A 23,574-nucleotide genomic window follows, 5' to 3' on the forward strand; every position below is an offset into this window, starting at 1 on the left:
GACTTACAGTGCAGTACCCGGGATAGTGAAGAAGGGATATTCAGGTCCATGTAAACAGGGGAATTCCTAGGGCCACAAGCACATGTCCAAGACAGGAAGGCTCCCATGCTTTGGCCTCAAGGTATCCTCTAAACTCCGTGTTTGGATAAGCCCTGAAAGACAGCATTGACACAGGACAATCTGCAAAGACTGGGAAAGGTGGGAGTGTGTGTCACTTTTTGTTGTTGTTGTTACCTCCTGGAATTCAAGGAAAGCTCTGTCACAGCACTAGCTGGATACAAGCTTAAGAACAGATGTCTCACAGTCTAAATTCCAGCAATAACATGTTAAAATATAAAAATGCCCAGGTTTCAACAAAAGATTCCAAAACATACAAAGAAACAGGAAGCAATGGCCCAGGCAAAGGAGAAGATTAAAGCATTAGAAACTATCAATGAGGAGGACCAGACCTGCAACACACCAAAGACTTTTTTTAAATGGTCCTAAATATGCTCAAAGAGCTAAAGGAAAACAAGAGCAAAGAACTAAAGGAAATCAGGAAAATGACAGATGAACATAAAGAGAATATGAATAGAGATGAAAGTTATGAAAAGGAACAATATAGAGTTGCAGACCACAGTAACAGAAAAAAAAAGGTTCCTAGACAGGTTCAACAGCAAATTGGAGCTAGCAGAAGAAAGAATCCGTGAACTTGAAAATAAGACAATTGAAATGATCCAGTCTGAGGAAAAGAAAGAAGAATGAGAAACCTGAGGGACAACATCAAGCAAACCACTATATGCATTCTGGGAGTCCCAGAAAGAGAAGAAAGGGACAGAAAGACCATTCAAAGAAATAAGGGCTGAAGACTTCCCATATTTAATGAAAGACATGAATATACATATCCAAGATGCTCAACAAATTCCAAACAGGATAAAGCTACTGGTCTGTTTTGTCTTTTCAGTGGAATGCTCAAGACAGAACCACAAAAAGGCAATTGCTTACTGTTCTTGAAAATTACCAAACCCTTCAAAACTGTATTGATGTTTTTCTTGTTTCTTAAATAGTAATCAAGCAGCAAGATATTTTTTAAATTTCTGAGCTTTGCTAACAGTTCAATTCTCCAACAATTATATTTGGATAATCTCCCTGTCACTTCCTCTAAACACTGCCAACTGTTGCACTTAAGCAGTGGTTCTTTAAGTGTGGTCCCAGGACCAGCAGTATCAGTATCACCAGGGAACTTGGTGACACTGATATAAATTCTCAAGTCCCACCCCAGATCTACTAAATCCACCTGGGGGTGGAGCCCAGCAGTAGGTGTTTTAACAAGCCCTCCTGGTGATTCTAAGCACACTAGAGTTTGAGAACAAATGCTCTAATAAAACCATGGTTATCAGAGAGTGGTCAAAGACCAATGTGGGTCTCCCAGGAAATCAAAGAACTAACTTATCACATTTTTAACACTGATATTAGAAGTTCTAAATAAATTCCTAACAGGAATTTCCCTAGGCAGGTGCCCAGGAACATCACAAATTCTCTTGCATGTTCCAGAACCCACCACACAGCTATTTCAAAATGCTCCACCATCTTATTTCAGTTTGATTCTCAGGGTTTAAACTGCTTGGGGGTTAGGCAACATACAGGTAACCCAACCTCACCCAATTAGCTTGATGCTTCAAAACACCAGACCAGACTCTCTCTGGAAGCTTCTTCTGTTGTCTGAAACTTTTGTCCATTCATTCACACAACAAATATTGAGCACACACTAACTGACAAGTACTTCTCCAGGGCCTGGAGAAACAGAACCTGGCAGACAGTCCTGCCACTACACAGAGTTACAGCTACTGCCTATTTGTCTAGTTCACATACCTTCCACCCTCCAGATCAAAGCCTGAGCATGTTTTCACTTAACTACCATGGTCTTGGAAGTGGCCTCTTACGGAAGACAAAACATGAGTTTGATGTTAAAAGGACTTGAGGTAGAATCCTAGCTCTACCCAGTCAGTTGGCTAGGACGTTTGCCAAGTTACTTTAAAGTTTGCCAAACCTTATTTTCCTCCTCTGTAACAAGGACATAATAATATCCATCTTTCATGGCCTTTGTAAGGAATAAATGAGAGTAAAGGGCATTTCACTTAGCAGATGTATGTTGTAAGTGCCACTTTCCTTTCCATTCTCTAGAAAAGTTGGGTCCTTTACTGCTTGTTCTGGGCCTGAACTTTAGGTCAAATCTGTTCTCCCCATAACCACCTGGACTTTTCATTTGGCATCCCTTGTATCTATTGCTGGGTCAGCATTTCTCAGTGCATTTATTAAAAATGTAGATGTCTGGGACTTATTCTAGATGGTGGGGTGGAGTGGGGGTAGGGGTAGAGCACAGCAGGGAACTGGTTTCTTTAACATGCTTACCAGGTGATTCTTTGCACACTGAAGTTTGGGACCAATGGCCTTCTCTATCCTTAACTATCTTCCAATAGTCTTGCGCCTTTCTTAAAAGAAGCTCACCCTCCTCCTCACTTGACTTTCTTGAAGGCTATTCTTAAAGAGACAGTAGAGTGTCATGGTTAGGCACTCAAGCTCTAACACAAAATAGGTTTGAGTCAAATCCCAGCTTTACCACTTACCAGTGGTTTTTCACCTGAGCATCAGCAGCACCTGGGAAGTTGTTAGAGATACAAATTTTTGAGCCCCACCCTACTAGGACTGAATCAGAAACGCTGAGGGTGGAGCCCAGCAACTGAAGCTTCACAAGCCTGCCAGGTAATGCAGATGCACCCAAGCGAGTGTGAGAACCACTGCCACTTATGAGCTGAATGACCGCGTGCAAATTCACAATGTCTCTAAGCCTTCATTTCTTCACCTGTGAAATACTGAAAGAGCTAAGCCCATAGAGTTGTGAAAGTGAAATGACATAGTACATATAAAGAACTTAGTAAACCGTAAGCACTTAATAAATATATAGTGATCCTTACTATCTAAGCAAACTGTCATTTGTTCCATAGGTTCTACGTTTTTGGGTTGGTGGTTTCTTTGAAATGATGCGTGGGGAACATTGAGTTATGCCAGCTTCAATAGCTCAAAGCTGACCTGCTCCACTGGTCTTATTTCTTAGTCCATGCAATCAACTGGAACACCACTCACTTTCTCCTACACAGCTCTCTGCCTCTGTGCCTTCACTTGCTGTTCTGCCGGCCCACAATACCCTTCCATTTCTGCCCAGAGTGCAAATCTTCTCCTAAATGTGTAAATTCAAGTCTGTGTCCTCCCCACAGTCTTCCCTGATTTGCTCCAGGCCAAATGCATTTGCCCTTCAAGAAACTGTCATTTATCATGTGATTTAATCCCTAAGCATACAAATGCATGCTGCTGGTGGTTTTTATTTCATATCTAGTTGTCTTATCTCTTGAAGGGCAGTGAAAGATTTTGGGAAGCAGAGATGGTACCTTATCATTTTGTGTGATAACATACGCCATAAATTTGTCACTTTAACCATTTCTAAGTACACAGTTCAGTGGCATTAAGTACATTGAAAATGTTGAGCTACAATCACCACCACCAATCACCAAAACTTTTTCATCCCTCAAAACAGACACTCAGTACCCATTAAGCAACAATTCCCCATATGCTGACTCCCACTGCCACCCCTCCCGCCCCTGATAACCTGTAATCTACTTTGTCTCTACAAACTTGCATGTCCTAGGTATGTCATGTAAGTGGAATCATACGATGTTTGTCCTTTTGTGTCTGGCTTATTTCACTTAGCATAATGTTTTCAAAGTTCATCCATGTTGTAGCATGTATCAGAATTTCATTCATTTTTACAGCTGAATGTTTCCATTTTATGGCTATACCACCTTTTGTTTATCCATTCAATTGTTGATGGACACTTGGGTTCTTCCTCTTTTGGGCTATTGTGAATAATGCTGCTACGAACATTGGCGTGCAATTATCTGTTTGAGTCCCATATAGCTCTTTAAAATCACTCCCATATCCATCCTCTGATAAAAGATGTGGCTGAACAAACGAACTTTTCTAGCATAGCTCACTCTCTTTAATTTAAGGCATCCTTGGAGAAGCTTTTTAAAAACACAAACTTTTTAAAAGGGCAATTATTATAGTAGTTTAGGTTTGTATCAGCCTTCACAGTTAACCAAGTGCTTTTGAACTTTTAACCGAGGCTAGTTCTCACAGAAGCCTTGTGAAGCAGGTATCGCTGTCCCCATTTTGCACCTAAGGAAGTAGGTTCAGATCATTTTTGTTTCTTGGCCAAGACTGCAGAACTAGTAAATGGCAGAGCTGGGCTCAAACTCCCGTATTCTGCTGCATCTTTTACTTAGTCACATGGGCTGGTCTTGTGTATCACTGTTGAAAGTTACCTTTCTGTGCTGTGCCTTAATCTCTAAACCCAACCCTCTGATTGAAAGCAGGCGCTGCTCAAATAATGAAGGGCCTTTCTGATACCTTAACTGTCAAGACAGGGCCCATTCAGGGAACAAGAAGTATATCCTCACCTGGTGTTCCTAAGCGGGCCTGAGCAACAGTCAGTTTTTCATGGGGAGCTTGACACTGGCAGCTGGTCTCATCTGCAAATGGGGCAGGTGCAGTCAAAGTCTAGAAGGGAAAAAGAGAAAGGGAATATAGGCTGACAAACTTTCCTTTGGCACTAACTTCCCCTGACGTTTTATTTCCATTGGCTACACAGGCATGATGAAGTAGTAGAATATATCCAGAGTTTTTCAAGGAAATATTATACTGTTAGAAATAAAGCCAGGGACACAGTTGCTGAAATCTCTTCTTGACTGATGCTTCGGAAATAAGAGCGCTTCAGTGTCCACTCTATGCGAGGTACCAATGAGGTACTCTTGATAGGCAATCTTTCTTAGGCCACACAACACCCTACGGAAGAGGTGTTACTACCTCTGTTTCATAGGAAAAGAAGCTGCAACTCAGCTGGGTTCAGAAATTGGCCTTGGGAAAAGTCAAAAGGCCCAGCTTTGAACATTTCACAGCCAACGAGGACAGTCTTCAAACATTCAGACTCACCCACAGACAGGGGCACACGGATGGGACGCCATACTCAGAAATGGGGCGCAGCATCCCCTGTGCTTCACACATACGTCAGCCTGGCCAATCACGGACTGATGTCCCTCTCATGCAAAGGCTATGGGCCCTGGTCTATGCCCCCGGACGGCCTAAAAGCACAGCAATTCCACCCGGCTGAAGATAACTGCTCCCGGAGGTAGCTGCCACAGCCAACAAGGGCTGCGAGGCCCCGCCCCCAGCAGCTTCGCCTGAGGCTCTGGAAAGCACTGTCACTGTGAGAAAGATGTAGCTACTTGGAAGCCCGCCCAGGAAGTGGCCCTGCATTTTTCAGCCAGCCTCTTAAAATGAAAACCTCACTCTCTCCAGACAGAGGAAGACAAATGAGCGGTATTTTAGTAAACAGGGCAAATGCAACCCAGGCCTGTCCATTTGTAGTACTTGAACTCTATCAGCACGACAGTCATCGCTATGCCGCCTTGGTTATTTGAAGTTTACTTGTCACCGTAAATATTACTCATATGATCTCTGGACTGACAATGTGATAGCCAGATCCTGAGCCTCAACAGACTCCAGCACCTACAATCTGATTTATTGGACTTACCACACTCAGCTAAGATGGAGGTGAAGAAGGACAACCACCACACCATGGAGCCTAGAGTGATTACAACTGAAAATGGGAGGATTGCATCCAGCATCCAGGTGGAATCTGAGCCTCCTCTTGACATAAAGGTGCAATGGACACAACCAATCCAGTGTCCACATAGAAGAGGTGGCATTGGATTGGGAAAAGTGGACATAATGGACAAAGGGTATGGGGAAAGGCAGGAAGAGATGAGAGGTGGAGGCGTCTTCGGGACATGGAGCTGCCCTGGATGGTGCTTCAGAGGTAATCACCGGACATTGTAAATCCTCACAGGGCCTACATGATGGAATAGAGGAGAGTATGGGCCATGATGTGAACCAATGTATATGAGGTGCAGAGGTGCCCAAAGATGTACTTACCAAATCCAATGGATGTGTCATGATGATGGGAACGAGTGTTGTTGGGGGGGCGGAGAGGGGGGGTGGGGGGGTGGGGTTGAATGGGACCTCACATATATATTTTTAATGTAATATTATTACAAAGTCAATAAAAAATAAAAAAATTAAAAAAAAAAAAATTGAAAACAAAAAAAAAAAAAAACATTACTCATATGGCTGCACTGAATTGTTTCTTCCAGACGGAGACAGGTGTTCCTTAACTTGGAAAGCCTCGCCTGAAGAACGAGCCACACATTTGAACAGGGGCTGTGACCCACATTTAACTTCTGTCATTCATTTATTCACTCATTCATTCAAACCGATCCCAGGCACCATCTCAGAGGCTGGGGACTGAAGTACAGCTAAGCCCAGTCCCTGCTCTTCCGCAGCCGCCTAGTCTCCTGTGCACAGCCAAGAACCATTTCTTGCCCCACACCCGTCCCTTCTCCCCACTGTGACACCTTTCACCCTGCCCTGGTGTTGTCTGGAGACGTCCCAGTTTCCCAAGTCTTCCTTAAGCCCTGCCCTCTCCTTCAGGGCTTCTAGAGCAGGGGTTCTTAACTTTTTTTGTTCCACGGACCCCTTTGCCAGTCAGCTGAAATGACTACTACTGTCATTTATTTATTGCATATATTCATAAGTGGAGGAGATGCTAGATTTCTGTTAGAGGTCAGAGAAAATAAAGATAAGTTGATTTATTTCAATTCAAGCTCATGGACCCCCAAGGGGTTAAAAGAACCCCTTGGTTAAGAACCCCTGCTCTAGAGGCTGGCTAAGCCATTGCACAAAGATTCAGGAAACTTGAGTCCGTGTATCAGTTCTTTCTCAGGTACATTAAGGTGACCTTTTGGGCTATGGTGGACCAGCAGCATTTGTAATGTGGCAAAGGGATGCAGTGACAAAGAGCAGAGGGCTCTGTAGCCACAAAGACCTGGGTTCAAATCCCCTTTTCAGCACTTCCTGGCTGTGTATTCTAATTTGTCTCTTCCAGCTTTGAAAGGAACTGGCACTCATTGGCGGTAGATCCAAGGGATGACAGATTTATTTTATGGCAACTCTGACACAGAAATTAGGGAAAAGGAGGAAAGACACAGAGCTTGGCCACCAGAGTGCACCAGCAAAACCATTCTCCATGCATGCTTCTTTTTGTCCCACCTCCATTTACTCTATACCCTTCCACTACATTGGAGTCTTTGCTTGCCTTCCACTCTCCCATAGCTTGAATATGGGCCATCATGGCCTTCTCAACTTCCCTTTGCCATACTCCTTCAACAACTATTGGTTGAGCCTTTTTGGCCCCAGCCCCTGTTCCTACCAACTTTCTGTTTCTTTCCTTGTTTCCCAATTCAGATTCCCAAGGGAGAAAATCTGATTGGCTGCACTCACCTTTCCAAACCAGACCACAGCCAGGATTGTCTGACATTGGGCCAGGTGCCAAGCCCAGGGCCCACTAGCTCTGGCTGGGTAAGGGGAGGAGGAGTGGCAAGGGAGCTCATGGGTGACCTGTCATTTCCCCTTTAGCAGGAGCTGTAGGTAGGTCAGGGAATGTATTTAGCTATGTGCTCTTAAAGCAAGTTCCTTAACTTATATGAATTTCAGTTTCATCTGTAAAATGGGTATAATAGCATCAATCTTGCAGGGGTGTTGGGAAAAATAGAGATAATGTATGTAAAGTACCTGGTACCCAAAAAATTGTCGCAATTATTATTACTGCTATTATTATTCACATTATACATAACATATAATTCTTTATGACATAATAATAGATAGTGCAGTTCCCCATAGAAACAAGCAAATTGACTCATGGATGGGCTTTCAGGACACAGCCCAAATGGTAAATGGATTAGCCACCAGTTGGTAAATCGAATTAGTTTATATTAATAATTCATTACCCTTCAATATATATGTGGATGGTGAACCTTTTTCACATGATGGAACATAAATTACTATTTGGAGATCTTTTTATGTGCCAATCACAAAGTTCATTAAGGACATAAGGGGTATTTTCCGAGAAAGGGGTATTCTAGGGAGTGTGAAATCCGATGATTACAGCAGAGATATAGAAAGGTTTAAAGAAACTGTAGTTACTCAAAGGTGAAGAAAACTTATTTTGCCCTATGCACTTTGTTCTTCATTCTTATGGCCTGGAAGTAGGAAAAATGGAGCACAGAGGAGATGGAAGGCAGAGAGAGTTCATATACTCATGAGTGTGCTGGTGCATGCATGTGTGCACACTTGTATATGTGTGAGTGCTGCAGGCAAGTGTTTGAACAGTTGATAAGAAGAAGAGGTATAAGGCACTGTGCTTTGCATGGGGAGAAAACTTAAATAGGGGAGCTGCAGCCTAACTCTCAAAGCCATTGCCTTCCTTCCAACATGAGGCAGCATACACCCCGGGTTGAGAGGCAAGCTCTGCATTCAGACACACCTTGGTGAAGGCCCAGCTACCACTAACCAGCCTCGTGAGCTGAGACGTTTCTTCAGTTCAAAAGCCAAACTACTGCCCCCAACTCCCTCCTCTCTGAGCTGGAATGAATCCTTTGACTTCAAAGGGGTTGCATTTACTACTCAGGTTCTGCCTCCTCCACTTACAAGGGACAGACCAACCTCAGGATAATGGAAGTAAGAGAGCCAAAGGGTCCAGGGAGGGGCAGGGACTGGGTCAACCTGGCTTCCAAGGCCATCTCCCAGCCTGGGGCCCAAGGCCTCCATCTAGTCTACACCATTTGCCAGAGTTAAGATGGTTCCAGGGAGCCTCTGGTCTCAGGCCTACAAAAGATGGAAAACTGAGGCCCAATAACATAACTTAATAGCTAAATCTTTGCATGCCTACTTAGTGTCATGTATTCATCTCTATGCTAAGTACTGGAAATGTATTAGCTCATTTAATTTGCACAACACTCTGGGAAGGAGATACCATTACCTCCACTGAAATGTACCGGACTGGCCATCAATAGTGACCCCAAGTGGCAGCAAGAAGCAATAGCAGTGGTAGATCTCAGACGCAGCTACCTTTTTTTTTTTTTTTATTGATTTTGTAATAATATTACATTAAAAATATATATGTGAGGTCCCATTCAACCCCACCCCCCCACCCCACCTCTCCCCCCCCCCCAGCAACACTCGTTCCCATCATCATGACACATCCATTGGATTTTTTGACTCCCTTTGAACTGAGAAAACATTCAGGATTCTTAGACCAATTAGGAGGAAGAGGCCTCAAGAAGCAGATACTGGGCTTCCTGGTAATTAGAGAAGGGGGTTCAAACAATAAATTGAAAAAAAATAAAGGCAAGTGATTGTATTTTTACTCAGACTTAGTGAAGCAGGTCAAAGGACTTATGTATCGTTCCTGGCAAGCCTCAGCTGAGACTGTAGAGCACATCATCGAGTGTTTATTAGCACATGCTCTGGGTTTAATATGACGCTAGGTGTTTGGAGGAGAGATAAATGGAGGAGAGAAATAAGATGGGAAGGCACAGAATTGGCTCTCGGGCAGTAATTCTCAAAGGTGGCCCTTTCAGAATGGGAGGAATTTTTGAAAAGGCATATTCAAATTTTATAACATAATTTCATATTTGGAAAGAAAACAGTTTGTTGAACATGTCCATCACAAATTAAGCTTCTGGACTGGTGGAAGTCATTCAGAAGATAGACTTTCCCCCCACACAGGAAATGATCTCAAATCTGGGGCCAAGGAAGAACATGAGATGTTTATGTTTAGCAGGAAAGAAGGAGGAGGATCCTGGAGGGTTAAGAAACCCTGGCCTGATGCCCTGGACCGCAAATGTGCAAGAGCCTTGACAGACCACAGACTTGGAGGGAGACCACAATAAAACTTCTACCTAATAAGATATCAGAACACCCCAGTCACTGCAAGCGAATATGTTGTCTATTGGTCATGCAAGTTCTGGTTATGTAAACTAGACTATGGTATATTCCCATCAGCCTTTTAAAAGGAGAAGACAGTATATGCTGGAGCATTTCATTTGCAGAATCACTTAATTGAACATATTTACTTAATTTTTACTGTAAATTTATTTTATAGTAAAAACTAGTTTATAAATTATGTAAGGCAAACACCACTTGACTGCAAAAAATGGTTGGCAGAAGAACCTCTAACTCATGCAACGTGCATCATTGGCTGACGAATGGACCAATAAGACAACAAGCTAATCTACCCATCAGAACTTAGCGTAATACTGTCAACCACAGAGTTGTGTGTTCAAGTCAAACTATTCTTAACTACAGTGGACAATCCAGTTAGAAAGTCCTGGGTTCAAATCTCGACTCTATTATTTAACGTCCATTTGATTTTTAGAAAATTACTGGTTCCTAGCCTCTCAAACCTTCAGTATCCTCAGCTACAAAAAGGAGATAATAACAGGCTCTACGTCACACCGAGTTGGAGGATTACAGGAAATAATGTATGTGGGTTGAGTATTTTCCTCCTGCTTCCAGAATCCACTTTCATCCTATTCTCTGCTCTGTGCCTTCCTGTATGGCTTCCTGTATGGACTGCACCAGTGCGCTCCTTTTGCCCTCCTGCTTCCAGTTGGGTTGGGTCTATGGCAGGCACACAAAACACTGGAGGGCAGGACATGAGTGAAACCTTCGGTATGGTTTTTCCTGGGCTTTCTCCCTCCTAGGAAGCAGTTCGTTGGTTCTGGCCTTTCCCAGAAAGCCACAGCTCCTGTTGGGGGACGGGGGCCCTCTTTATAGAGTACTCTCCAGGGTTCTGGTCACTACACTTGCCCCTTCACCCTTCAGGCCCAGGGGCAGCAACCCCCCAAAGTTACTAGCCCCAGGTACTGTACTAACCTTTGAGGTTACCTCAAACTCAGCCCACACCTTTGTAAATAGTCCCTTTATGAAAGGCTCCTCAGATTTCCCCTGTAGAGCGAGCCATCTGTGTTTGACAGGGCCCTGACTGATAGTCTATATAACACTTAGCATGATGCCAGGCTCAATGAGCCTTAGCTAGCAAATGTTGACAAGGCATGCTAGAAGCAGAGAGATCAGTTGAAAAGTGAATTACCCATAGATAATAAGGTCATAACCATCTCAAGAATGTCTTCCAGCATGAAAGAATTTTACAAGGACAGAACATTTTCCACCAGGATATGCAAAAGAGACAGAAGCAGGAATTCAGAAAGAATCTACTCTCATGTAGGGCTCTTGCCTTAGGACTCACTAGCCTTAGAATCACAAACTCAGAACCACAACAACACACCATAGAATCTCATCCCTGTAAAGGCAGTGGCCACCAGAGGTTCTGAGGGGACGGAGAGGGAAGAATGGGTATAACCTGGGAGCGTTTTGGGGACATTGGAATCGTCCTGCATGGCATTGCAATGATGGATAGAGGCTATTATAAATTTTATCAAAACCTATAAAATTGTGGGGTACAAAGTGTATACCATAACATAAACTGTATTCCATGGTTTGTAGCAATGTTTTAATATGTGTTCATTAATTGTAACAAATGTACCACACTAATGAAAAATGCTGTTAACGCAGGAAAGTGTTGGAGAGGGTAGGAGTGAGGTATATGGGAATCCCCTATATTTTCAATGTAAAATTTATGTAATCTAAAGCTCCTTTAAAAATTAAAAAAAAATTTTTAAAAACTCATCCCTCAATCTCATACTGTTATGCTTGCATTTATCTGTCTCTGAACATATTTTCAAAAGCATGATTTAGTTTGAGATTAGTGTTTTAGTGTTTTTTTTTTTTAAGATAGAGAGGAAGAAACAATAGCTCTTACGGTAGGCCACGGGTCCTACACGCGTGTCACTGGATTCTTGGGCTATGTCACTGATTATGACAGTGATGTCACTGGGGTGGAGAACAGAGAGGCCCAGTACATGGCTCAGCACCAAGAACTATCCTTTTTCATTTCATTAAGAATGATATCACAAATGATGACATAATAGGCACCATTAAAAAGAGTAAGGCAGGGAAGCAGCTGTAGCTCAATCAGATGAGCTCCCGTCTACCATATGAGAGGCCCTGGGTTCGCATTCCAGGGCCTCCTTGTGAAGGCAGGCTCGCCTGCTCCCCGCAGAGAACCGGCTCAGCAAAAGTGATGCAACAAAAGAAGGAAGACAAGCGAGAACACAGAAGAGCCAGCAGCGAATGGACACAGAGAGCAGACAGCACGCAAAAAGTTGCAAGGGGGGGGCGGGGATAAAAAATCACTAAAAAAAAAAGAGTAAGACAGACATATATGTACTGACAGGGAATGATTTCTAAGATATTTTGTTAAATGCAAAAAGCATGTCCCAAAACAGTACACATTATACAGATACATACTATCTAGTAAGATCCCATTTACGATTTATATATATATATATATATATATACACATATATAAAACAAAATTAACTAATTGTGTAGAAATGGTCTAGAACTGAGCTGTCCAATATAGTAACCATTAACAATGTGTGGCTATTTAAATTTAAATTCAGTTTCTCTGTCAGACTGGCCACATTTCAAGTGTTCATTAACCGCAAGTGGCTAGTGGGTACTGCATTGGACAGTACACATGTAGAACATTCCTGTCATTGCAGAAAATTACATTGGACTGTGCTGGTTTAGAGTGATACACACCAAACTTCTGGAAAAGAAGATGGCATTGGGAAAAGAAGCCAAGGGAGGTTTTCATTGTTTATGCCACACATATGTTGTTTTATTTTTACAATGAGAAGAGATTCGTGTTTACAATTTTAAAAATAAATTTTAAGAAATATCTCCTCTCCTTCATCCAGAGATGCAAGAAACTTAATCAAGGCTCAGGTGCCCTGAATGTAGCAAAATTAAAAGGAGTGTAATAAGAAAAAAGGAGTATTTTGAAAAGTAACAACTATTATCTATAGACTATTAAATGATATGATTCCCAGATATATGGAACATTTAAAATTCATGTCAGCTTTTTAAAACAATTTAAATTGCCTTCATAGTATCTACCCCTGTTCATTCCTCTAGCATCCGACAACAAGCACAACTTTTGGGCTTGCTGTGTGCCAGGCACTGTTCTAGCTTCCAGGGATATATTCAGAGAACAACAAGGGCAAAATTTCCACCCTTATGACACAGATAATAAAAGCAAACAAAAAAGGAAGGTAAAATTTAGAGTATGTTAAAAGGTGACAAGTGCTATAGAAAAAAATAAAGAACGTAAGGAGGATAGGGAGTGTAGGGGGTATCGTTGTAAACAGGGTAGTCAAGTAAGGTGCCATTTGTGGAAATATAGAGAGGATCAATTGAACCATATGGAGAAAGCTCTGAAGAGTGTTCCAGGCAGTGGAAGCAGCAAGTGCAAAGGCCCTGGGGCAGGGATGTGCCCTGGCTTCTTCCAGGAATAAGGTGCCAGCCTGCCTGGAGGGAGTGAGCAGAAAGGAAAAGTAGAAAGAGGTGGAGCCAGAGAGGTCAGGCAGGAAGGAAAGGGATGGGAGGTAGCCAATTGTGTGGGGCTTTTAGGATGTTGGGAAGACTTTGGCTTTCACTCCCATGGGTGCCCGTAAAGGGTTTTGAGCAGGGAGTGACATCATGACATGATTTGACTTAGTTCTAACAGGACCCCTCTGGCTGCTATATTGATAATAAACTTTAAGAGGTCAAAGGTAGAAGCAAGAAAACCACACAAGTGTCTGTTGTAATAATCAGGCAAGATAAAATGGCGCTTCCACCCATCACCCAATTCCAAGGCCATTCCCACCTTGTTTTGGTATTCGCTATTTCATAACTTTTTTCTTATCATCATTGTAATATATATTAAAGAAAACGTGGGGAAATACCGAGAGGAAAACACACCACCAATATTTCTACTTGCCAGAGACAATCATTGTTAACTTTTTCTATATTTCTTTTCAGGCTTTCTGATATTTCATATATACATATTAATAATCTTACCACAAAGACAGGGTTTTTTTCCCCACATGCTATATCATGGTTATTTTATCATGTCATTAGTCTTCAACCTCACTAATTTCGATAGCTGTAAAACATTCTACTGAATAGACAAACCATATTTTAAATATTTCTCTATCATTCAATATTAAAAGTTGTTTTTATCGTACAAATTTAAATAACATTCTAAACTTAATTCTGAGCCTCTGATTATTTCCTTAGGATAGGTGCCTAGGTGCTGAATTACTTAGATCTGGGGGATGAACGCTTTAAAGATACATATTTGAAGAACATTTTAATACGTGTTTGTAAATTACCTTCCAAGGCAGGAAGAGATGAGAGGTGGAGGCATCTTCGGGACATGGAGCTACCCTGGATGGTGCTTCAGAGGTAATCACCGGACATTGTAAATCCTCACAGGGCCCACTTGATGGAATAGAGGAGAGTATGGGCCATGATGTGAACCAATGTATATGAGGTGCAGAGGTGCCCAAAGATGTACTTACCAAATCCAATGGATGTGTCATGATGATGGGAACGAGTGTTGTTGGGGGGGGGGGGGAGAGGGGGGGTGGGGGGGTGGGGTTGAATGGGACCTCACATATATATTTTTAATGTAATATTATTACAAAGTCAATAAAAAATAAAAAAATTTAAAAAAAAATAAATAAATAAATTACCTTCCAGAAAAGGTGTATTGTCTATACTTACATCACAATGTATGAAAGCACCCATCTTGCCGCCCTCTCACCAGAACTGAGTATTATTTTCTCTGTCAATTTTATAGATTCAAAAATGGCACCATGCTGTTTCAATTTGCATTATTTTGATTACAAGAAAGATTGAACATTTTAAAAATGTTTATTAGCCTTTTGTATTCTCTTCTGAGAATAATCTGTCCTTTGCCCAAGTTTAAACTGTTGAGAATAAGTATTTTGAAATTAAAAGGAAAACAACAGCACAGTTTAAAAAAATTACCAGCTTTTTAAATAACATATTGTTTAAAAACTTATTTAGGGTCACCGCAGAGGAAGTCCATTTTTAAAACCAGTGTGTGAATACCGGCATCTAGGTCGGGATAGTAATCACTGCCCTTCCAGCAATCAGAATTTTTATTATGCCTTAAGGATACAAGCCTCTGTAAAACACTGAGCACCCATAAACCGTAGCTCCCGGCCACCTTTTGAACAACACAGCTGTGAATTTCAAATAGCTGGAATGCTCTCAGGACTATAAATAATACCATACTTCATTGATTGTAAAATGCGCAATCCCCCCTCCACACGTTTTAACAGCTCTAAAATTGGGAGGGGTCTTACAATCTTGTCTTAAAATCAGTGTTGGCTTTTTTTTTTTAATATTGGAACATCTCTGAAATTGACGTGCATCTTACAATTAATGGCATCTTAGATTCGTGAAATCCATAGACATTATTAACAATAGAAAAAAATCATCTTTGCCTACTGATAAAAACTTCCATACCTTGAATCAATTTTTCTTAGGCAGTTGAGCCTAAGGCATTTATAATGAACACCAATAACAATCTTATATCCTATTCAAATCCTACCTCCTCACCCAGAGGAAATGAGGTGACTTTAAAAATAAAAATGTTTAATTTAAAAAATAATAGTTGCAAGATCTGGGATAAGGCAGGAAATATGGGTTTAAAAAAAAACAAACAGGGAAGATGTGAGCACACTGAAATACATATCTCTGTCCTCTATATTTCAGAGAGGTGGGCTACAGAAACGGCTTTCCACTCCCAGCAGCCAAAGCAAAGAGGAAGACAAAGTCAATATTGTCCTTAAGGAAAAAAAATATTTAAATAGCCATTGAGGAGAAGCACAGCGTTCCCTGACGCTGCGCTGCGTTCTGAGAGAAATTCCTCCCATGGTGCCTCATTAAAGCGCAACTCAATGGTAACTACAAGCCTCAGTTTTTTATGTTTGGGTCTCCAAAACGCCCGCCATGCAAAGAAGTACCCCAGAACCAAAAAGCAGTTCAGAAAAGAATTTCTCCCTGACGGCTGGATCCCAGAATAAGGTTTAGAAGATCTAGACCAGTCTTTCCTAAAGTGGGATGGCAAGACAAGCCACTGGAGAGCAAAACTGGTACTATAATCTCATTCTGATAGATGTATTTACACTGGCACCCCCTCTGCCAATAACAAAGTAGGCGAGGTATCCTAAAGGGAAAGTATAAGTCGTACAACAGAGAAGCGTTGCTTGGGTGGCCTGATATGTTCATTTACTTTCAGCATATTGCAATATATTGCAGTTCACCTGTGCCTGGATATGTGCCTTGTTGTATTATACTACATAGTTCTAACTAAACCAATGCTCACAAGATCAGGAGGTGGCTGAAAACATTTTCTGCCAAGAAACAAGAAATCAAAGATAATACTAATAGAGCAAGCCCAAGGTGAACAACAAGAAAATGGCAGAGCGGACCCTTCTACTTCTTGCGTGAGCTCTGCATCAACCACATTACAAGGCATGAACAATGGTGACCTAATCAGATCTGACAAGGCAGCTGAAATACCAATTACCCACTGAGGACTATTTGAAATATCTGCTAGCATTAAACCTCACCCTGAGAGAATATCATATCTTGGAATATTAGCTAATGGTGGTACGACGCTACTGTGATTCCACGATACTTAAAAAGGAACCATCCAGAACACGAAGGCAAAACTCTACAATATTTTCAGCAATGTTTCAAGTCATGTAATACTTAGTCTGGCACGTCCCAGAATGCCATTATGTGTAATGATAAATGTTTAGAAGAGGTAGTTTTTTATTTGTTTCCTTAATTCAGGAGAGGAAAAAAAAAAAGTCCCATGCCACTGGGGGAAATACTTGATCATCATGCTACAGTATAACTGGCTGCTCTAATATGCAGAAAAAATTGATGTCAAACAGAAATGCATTCCTTTGTCAGCAAATCTATTTAGAAGACATAAAGAAAACATTGCTGAAGACTTGAAGAAACAAGCATTAGAACAAATTATGCGGTGTGGGAGGTTTGCCATACAGTTGGATGGAAGTATGGATATTTCTAACAGATATCAGCTTGAGGTATTTGCTAGATTCTATTTCAATATTAAAACACTTTTTTTCCTGAGCCGCTAAAGGAAAGATGTTCCAAAGAAGATATATTCCACAAAATGGATGACTTCTTTAATAAAAAACAATTATTTTATGAGAAAACAGTGTATGTGTAACTGCCAATGAGGTGATTGCTTTGCCCCTGCCCCACCCCCACCTGGACCTCCCAGCCGTTCTCTGCCTTCTTTCTGCGGTCCTTCCTCTCTTGGTTATATGGTGTTTCTCAGGGTTCCATTCTGGAAAGATTCGGGGGTAAACTAGATTAATTTAACCAGATTTCATGTAGAGAGAGGCAACTATAAGGAGGATTCTAATAGCTTTAATCACAGCTCTTCCATTACTTCTCCCTCTAAAAACCTGATAGGATGGTTCAGGGTCAGTTATGTTCTACGATTAGCCCTGTAGTAGGACTAACCATTTCCATCCACTGCCTTGTTAGTCCAAAAAATGTCTGACTGGGAGGCCAGGCTGTTGGTAGAAAAAAATATATAAATTGGGCAACACGGATTTTAATTCACAGATCACCTTATATTTTCGTTTGCTACAGGCTGCCAATGCACTATTACCAGAAATGTGTTGGCTTTTATAATGGGAACTTCTTAGGCCAAAAGCTTACAGTCCTGAGGCCGTGAAAATGTCCAAATCAAGGCATCATCAAGAGATGCTGTCGCACCAAGTTGCAGCTGTGGGTGATCAGGGACATGGCCAGGCACAACGCCGGCCTGCTCTGCTCTCCCTTCTGCTCCAGGCCTCAGCGGCTCCGTGGGCCTAGCCTCTCTGGGGCCTCTTTCCATGCCCCACTGGTTCCAGCCTCCAGCCTCCAGCCTCCAGCATCCAGCATCCAGGACCTTTCCTTCTGTCTCTGAGGCTTTTTCCCTGTGCTTTTTAGTCCTCCATTTATAAAGGACTCTAGTAAGAGGATTAAGACTCACCCTGAATGAGGGTCACATCTGAACTTAAGATTCAACTTGCCAAGGGAAGGGTAGGGGATGGAACATATGGGAATCCCCTATGTTTTTTATGTAACGTTTATATAATCTAAAGTGTCTTTAAAAATAAAATAAAATAATTTTTAAAGCATTAAAAAAAATGGTCCTACTTGCCCAAAGATCCTACTTACAATGGGTCCACACCCACAGGAATGGATTAACTTTAAGAACATAACTGAGGGCGGCGGACGTGGCCCAGTGGTTAGGGCGTCCGTCTACCACATGGGAGGTCCGCGGTTCAAACCCCAGGCCTCCTTGACCCGTGTGGAGCTGGCCCATGCGCAGTGCTGATGCGCGCAAGGAGTGCCATGCCACGCAGGGGTGTCCCCCGGAAGGGGAGCCCCACGCACAAGGCTGACAACAGAAGCGGACAAAGAAGACGCAGCAAATAGACACAGAACAGACGACCGGGGTGGGCGGTGAAGGGGAGAGAAATAAATAAATCTTAAAAAAAAAAAGAACATAACTGAGGTCCATATAGCTTCAAGCCATCACACCTTACTAGGCATGTAGAAACAAGGCAAATTTATTTCAAGAGCTTCCATGGGCTCTCTTTGGGGCTGGGTAGACTGACCCCTGGAAGGGCTAAGCACACTGAAGCTGTCAGAGGCCGTGTAAGTTTAGGTAGGATCTGATACCATTCCCTAGAGTGCGATCTATTAGATCACCAGTATTAGTTGGACATGGGAAATCTGTTGTAGAGTATACTATTACTGTGGTCAGAATATCTGTAAACTTTGTATGAAAAAAATAATACACATACTGAAAAGGGCACATATCATAAGTTATAGCTCAGTGAACTTCCACAAACTGAAAACACCCAGCATCCACATCAAGTACCGGCCACTGCCATCACCCCCGAAGCCATCCCCTACCCTGCACCCCTTCTACCACCCTGGCCTCTAGCATTATAAAATATATAATTTTATAACATATTGCATATAAATGGAATCACAGAGTGCATACTCTTTTGTGCCTGCCTTCTTTTCATTCAATATTAGGTTTGAGAAACTCATTCATATTTTTGCAGATGGTTTTAGATTCTTCATTTTCATTGCTGTGCAGCATTATGTTTTGTGAATATCCTACACGTTATTTATCCTTCTGAAGGGCAGTTGGGTAGTTTCCAGTTCAGGGTTATTATGAATAATGCTGCTAAGAACATTCTAATACTTGTCTTTTGGTGGCCAAATGTACAAATTTCCTTTTGGTGGCCAAATGTACAAATTTCCTAAGGGTGGAACTGCTGGGTCCAAAATATTTACTTTTAATTTCCAGATTGACTAAGACATTAAAAAGCCTAGAGATTAGATTTGTTTCTACTCCTGATCCCAAAAGCAGAAAATGGTTTCTAGACATGGGAGGGCTAAATACAGCATTTCTTGAAGTACCTCCAAGCAGCGCTTGCTTCCTAATCTGGAAGTTTGAGCAGGTGTCTTTTTTTGTTCACTCATGTTTGAGAACTGTGTGTAGTGGAAACAATAGACTTGAGAAGTCAGCCAAACCTAATTTTATATCCCAGTTTTATCAGTTGGTTTTTGATCTTTGGGAAATTGCTGAATTTTCAGTTTACTTCTCAAATGGGGACTGGCCATTCTTATTTCACAGGTCTGCAGCCCGGTTAGATGAGATAACCCGTAGACAGCACTGGGCACAGTGCCTAACGCAGGGTGCACTGGAAATAGTGGTCCCCATCCCCTACCTGCCCACGGAGAAAAATGAGTGAGGGAGACCTCAAGCCTTGAATGCAGGACAGCACAATTACCTTATAACTAAATGATTTGGAGGTACAATTGGATTTTTTATTATGTGGCTGTGCCCACCATCGATATGAGACAAGTATAGAAGCTTGCGTGTACCGGAAACAGCTTTCAAGATCATTTGGCTGGCAACAGGCTGAACATATTCACGACGCTTCTATTAACCTATTATTATTGTTGTTGTTATTTTGCTTAAATGCCAGTTTAAATAACCCTCAGCGTCCTTTTACACTGATGTCAGGTTCAGCGTGCATGAATTACCATGTCAAAAACAAAAACACCAAGTCAAAGACTTTGGCGGGAGGGGGAGATTATATGAAAATGAATCCTGCTCAATGGGCTAGCGCCGTGAGCCCTGCACATTATTACACAGGCTCACACTACCAGGGCTTGCTGCTTTATTTTCTAATCACTGTGTTTTCAAGTCTGCCTTCAAGATCGTTGAGTGCTAAACTCTCTTTATCCCCAAGCAAGGTCAGCTTCCCCAGCCTCCCATACAGCCTGGTTCATGCTGGGATAAAGAGGAAGGTAGGAATGTTAAAACAATAATGCTATGGTCTGAGGCCGGCAACGGGTAATCAGATCCTAGCAAGGTAGAGGCTGTTACCTGGGAGATTATTGGAAGAAAATAGGTCTAGCTTGCAATGACTTAGTTGGTTCCTCCATTCCTTGCTTTCTCCTTTTCGTCCTGCCCCCGGTGATCAGACAGAATAAATCTTTTGCTACATTTATTCCACTAAGGGGCACTGAGAAGCTTTGTGTGGGCACTAGCTAAAGATGCGAGAGTTTCGGTACTATGGCCTGACCCACGGTTGGACTGTTTCAGCGCAAATATTAAGCTTAGATGGCGAGGCATCAGTTAAAGAAGGCTTCTATATTTCAAAATCATGCAGCCACACTCAAAAGAAAACCCAATGTTTCAAACTTCGGTGTTACAAACTAAATTAGGAGGCTATTATTGTTCGCACTAAAAAATAGATTCAGCAAAGATTTCTTTAAACAATGAGTAGAACACTCAAAACATGATTCAGCATTTGTTCAACCTTTCCAAAGAACGCATTGGAAGAATGAAGCAGAGGACAACAGAAATGGCTTGTACAAAATTAACGTAAAATTCCGAAGTGCTCTGTGAACACTTGTCATTCATATTTGGCCAATGTGTCTAAGCATAAGATCTTTCAAACTGTTTTTACTCCAAATGGATAAAACCAAAACGAGGTCAAGAACGGGGTAACCCTGACTTTTTGATAGGAGTGTCAGGTCAAATGGAGCATAAAACCGTGGAGTAGACCACCTCTTCAAACCTATCGTTGGTGACAGACTTGAGGTCCAGAGAGAAGTGACTGGCTTAAGCTCACGCAATAATTCAATGGCAAATCTGACACTAGTACAGACTGTGGGCTCCACCAAGCTTCACTCTGTCTCCCTGTGCCCCTTCCCCACCCTTTGGCTGTGAGTCAGTCCAATTCACCCTGAGGCTCCAGGTCTGAATCTGCTCGGATGGAGGTTGATGTGGCCCCAGAGGAAACGCCAGATTCATTTCCTCTCCTCATTACCACATCTGATCAGGATCCAACTCAGCCTCTTCCACCTCTCCTTTCCAGCAGCCTGGAGGCCTTTAGAGAGGAAATGCCCTAGGGCTAGACCTGGTCTTTAGGCTATCCCAGAATCACACTTCTGCGCCTGCCAGAACCAACTCACTGCCTGCCAGAACCAACTCACTAGGTACACATGAATTTCCCTTCACAGAGGAAACAGAGGCCATCAGGTAAGAGAGGTCTTCAACCTTCAATACCCTTCCCCTTATAACTTACTTTTATCCAAATCCATCCTTACCAGCTTCCTCACCACCACAGTGGAAGAGCTGTCTCTCTTCCAGCCTAAGATCAATCCTCCTGCTTGTTAAGCAAAATAAAATGGCCGCCTGCCTTGGGCATTGCCGGAAGGAGACTCCTTTCTGAGAAGGGCTTGTTTAGAAGACAAAAAAAAATTGCTCTGCAGGGGTTTTCCCAGAAAAGATAATACACCCTACAGCAGGGGTTCTTAACAAGGGGTCCAGGAGCTTGAACTGAAATTCAAAAACACATTATTCTTGTGGGGACATGTTGGTGAGGGTGTGATTTATTTATTAAACAGTACACAGTATTGTGTGGACTTAGTAAGGGGTCCATGGTTTTCACCTGACTGGCAAAGGGGTCTGTGGAACAAAAAAGGTTAAGAACCCCTGCCCTTACAGGGTTGCTGACAAGCAACATCTGGTGATAAAGCTAGTCAGGAAGAGAGAGCTTATCAGAATGGACAAGCATACAATACTCATCAATGGATAGCTGCTCCTTACTTTCTAAGATCTGCCCCCTTTGTAAAATGGAAACTTAATGTCAGCCAATCAGAACACTTCCTCATTTGCTTCCCCTTCCCATCCCCTCCCTGGAGCTCCCTTCTACTTTCTGAAGGAGATGCTGTGCCATTAATGAATCCCTCAGTAAAGCTGTGAGATCCTAAATTGCATGAAAAGTTTTTCTTGTATCACACATTTAAGATGCTACCATTTTAAAAGAAGGAGCCAAGCAAAAGCTTTGACATCTTGGATGGGTGGGAGGAAGGAGAAAAGCTAGCCTCTCTGGACCTTAATGTTCATTTGTTCACCTCTGAGGACTGTACACTGTTTCCTCTCGCAGTCAAGGCTCTACTGCCCCACCTCCTAGAGTCTCCTTAGTCTAACTGCTATCTGGCTTCTGCTCCCACCTCTCCACTGAAACATCACCATTGACCTTCTCTTTCTAAACCCAAAGGAGACTTTTCCTTTTTTTATCTCACTTGATTGCTCTGCTGCATTTGACTCTATGGGATCTTCTCTCCAAGGAACTCAACCTGCCCTTGCTCTTCCCCCAAACCCCCATCTTCTAGCTGTTTGTGAAATCCATGATCCTTCCTCTATTGTTCTTTAAATGGTGTTCCTTGGGGTTCTATCCTAGAAATATTCTGAGGTAAATAGATTAATTTACCCAGATTTCATGTAGATGATAAGCAGATATATGGAGGATTCTAATAGCCTTAATTACAGCTCTCCTATTTTTCCCTCTCTAAAAACCTGATAGGATGGCTCAGGGTCAGTTGTTTTCCAGAACTAGCCCTGTAGCAGAATTATCCTGAGGCACTCCTTGCTAGCCAACCATTTCCATTTCCATCCTTTTTCTCCTCAGTCCAGAAAGTGCTTCAGTTCAGCACCATCTCCTCCATGCTGATGTCTCCATACGTACACCTCCAGACCAGAACTCCCTCCTGAGCGCTAGAAGATACCTCCAAGCAGATGTCCCCTCCATACCACCGAAATAATTCACGCATACATTGCCTCACCCATGCTCCCATCTCAGACATGGTACTAACTCACTGAAGCAAGAAAACCAAGTCTTCCTTGACATGACCCTCACAGTCAGTTATCAAATCCTGGTGCACTTACCTCCTAAATCTCTCCCATTTCCATCCAGTTCTCTTTCACCTCTGTCCCTCCATAACTTCTACCTTATTAACTTTCATCTAGATTGCCACAATGGCCTCCTAACTGAAACAGAAGAGGATAGAAGAGAAAATAGAAGAGCACAAAATATGAAGAGAAAATGAAGTTTAATTATGAATATATATATGGACATGCATGCTGTGCAATGTGAAATATGTGAACCATTGTGGGTTCTCAAGAGCTCATCCTCCACAGGATTGGGGAGGCATAGGCATGTCTGAACACTCCCTCAAAACCCACCTGTG

General features: G+C 42.3%; 1 protein-coding gene across 6 annotated transcripts in view; it reads right to left on the reverse strand.

The window, feature by feature from the left end:
- PCYT1B (phosphate cytidylyltransferase 1B, choline) overlaps positions 1–23,574 on the reverse strand; it is a 116,978-nt gene that overhangs the window by 64,633 nt on the left and 28,771 nt on the right. For 5 of the 6 annotated variants that reach the window (XM_004469700.3, XM_058291203.1, XM_012529503.3 and 2 more), the window contains exon 2: positions 4,494–4,593. The exons of the other annotated variant lie outside the window; for it this stretch is intronic. In XM_004469700.3, coding sequence (XP_004469757.1) covers positions 4,494–4,593 — 100 coding nt within the window. The remainder of the gene's footprint in view (positions 1–4,493; positions 4,594–23,574) is intronic. 6 annotated transcript variants of the gene reach the window in all.

The sequence above is a fragment of the Dasypus novemcinctus genome, chromosome X, assembly GCF_030445035.2.
Source record: "Dasypus novemcinctus isolate mDasNov1 chromosome X, mDasNov1.1.hap2, whole genome shotgun sequence".
Taxonomy (NCBI): Eukaryota; Metazoa; Chordata; class Mammalia; order Cingulata; family Dasypodidae; genus Dasypus; species Dasypus novemcinctus.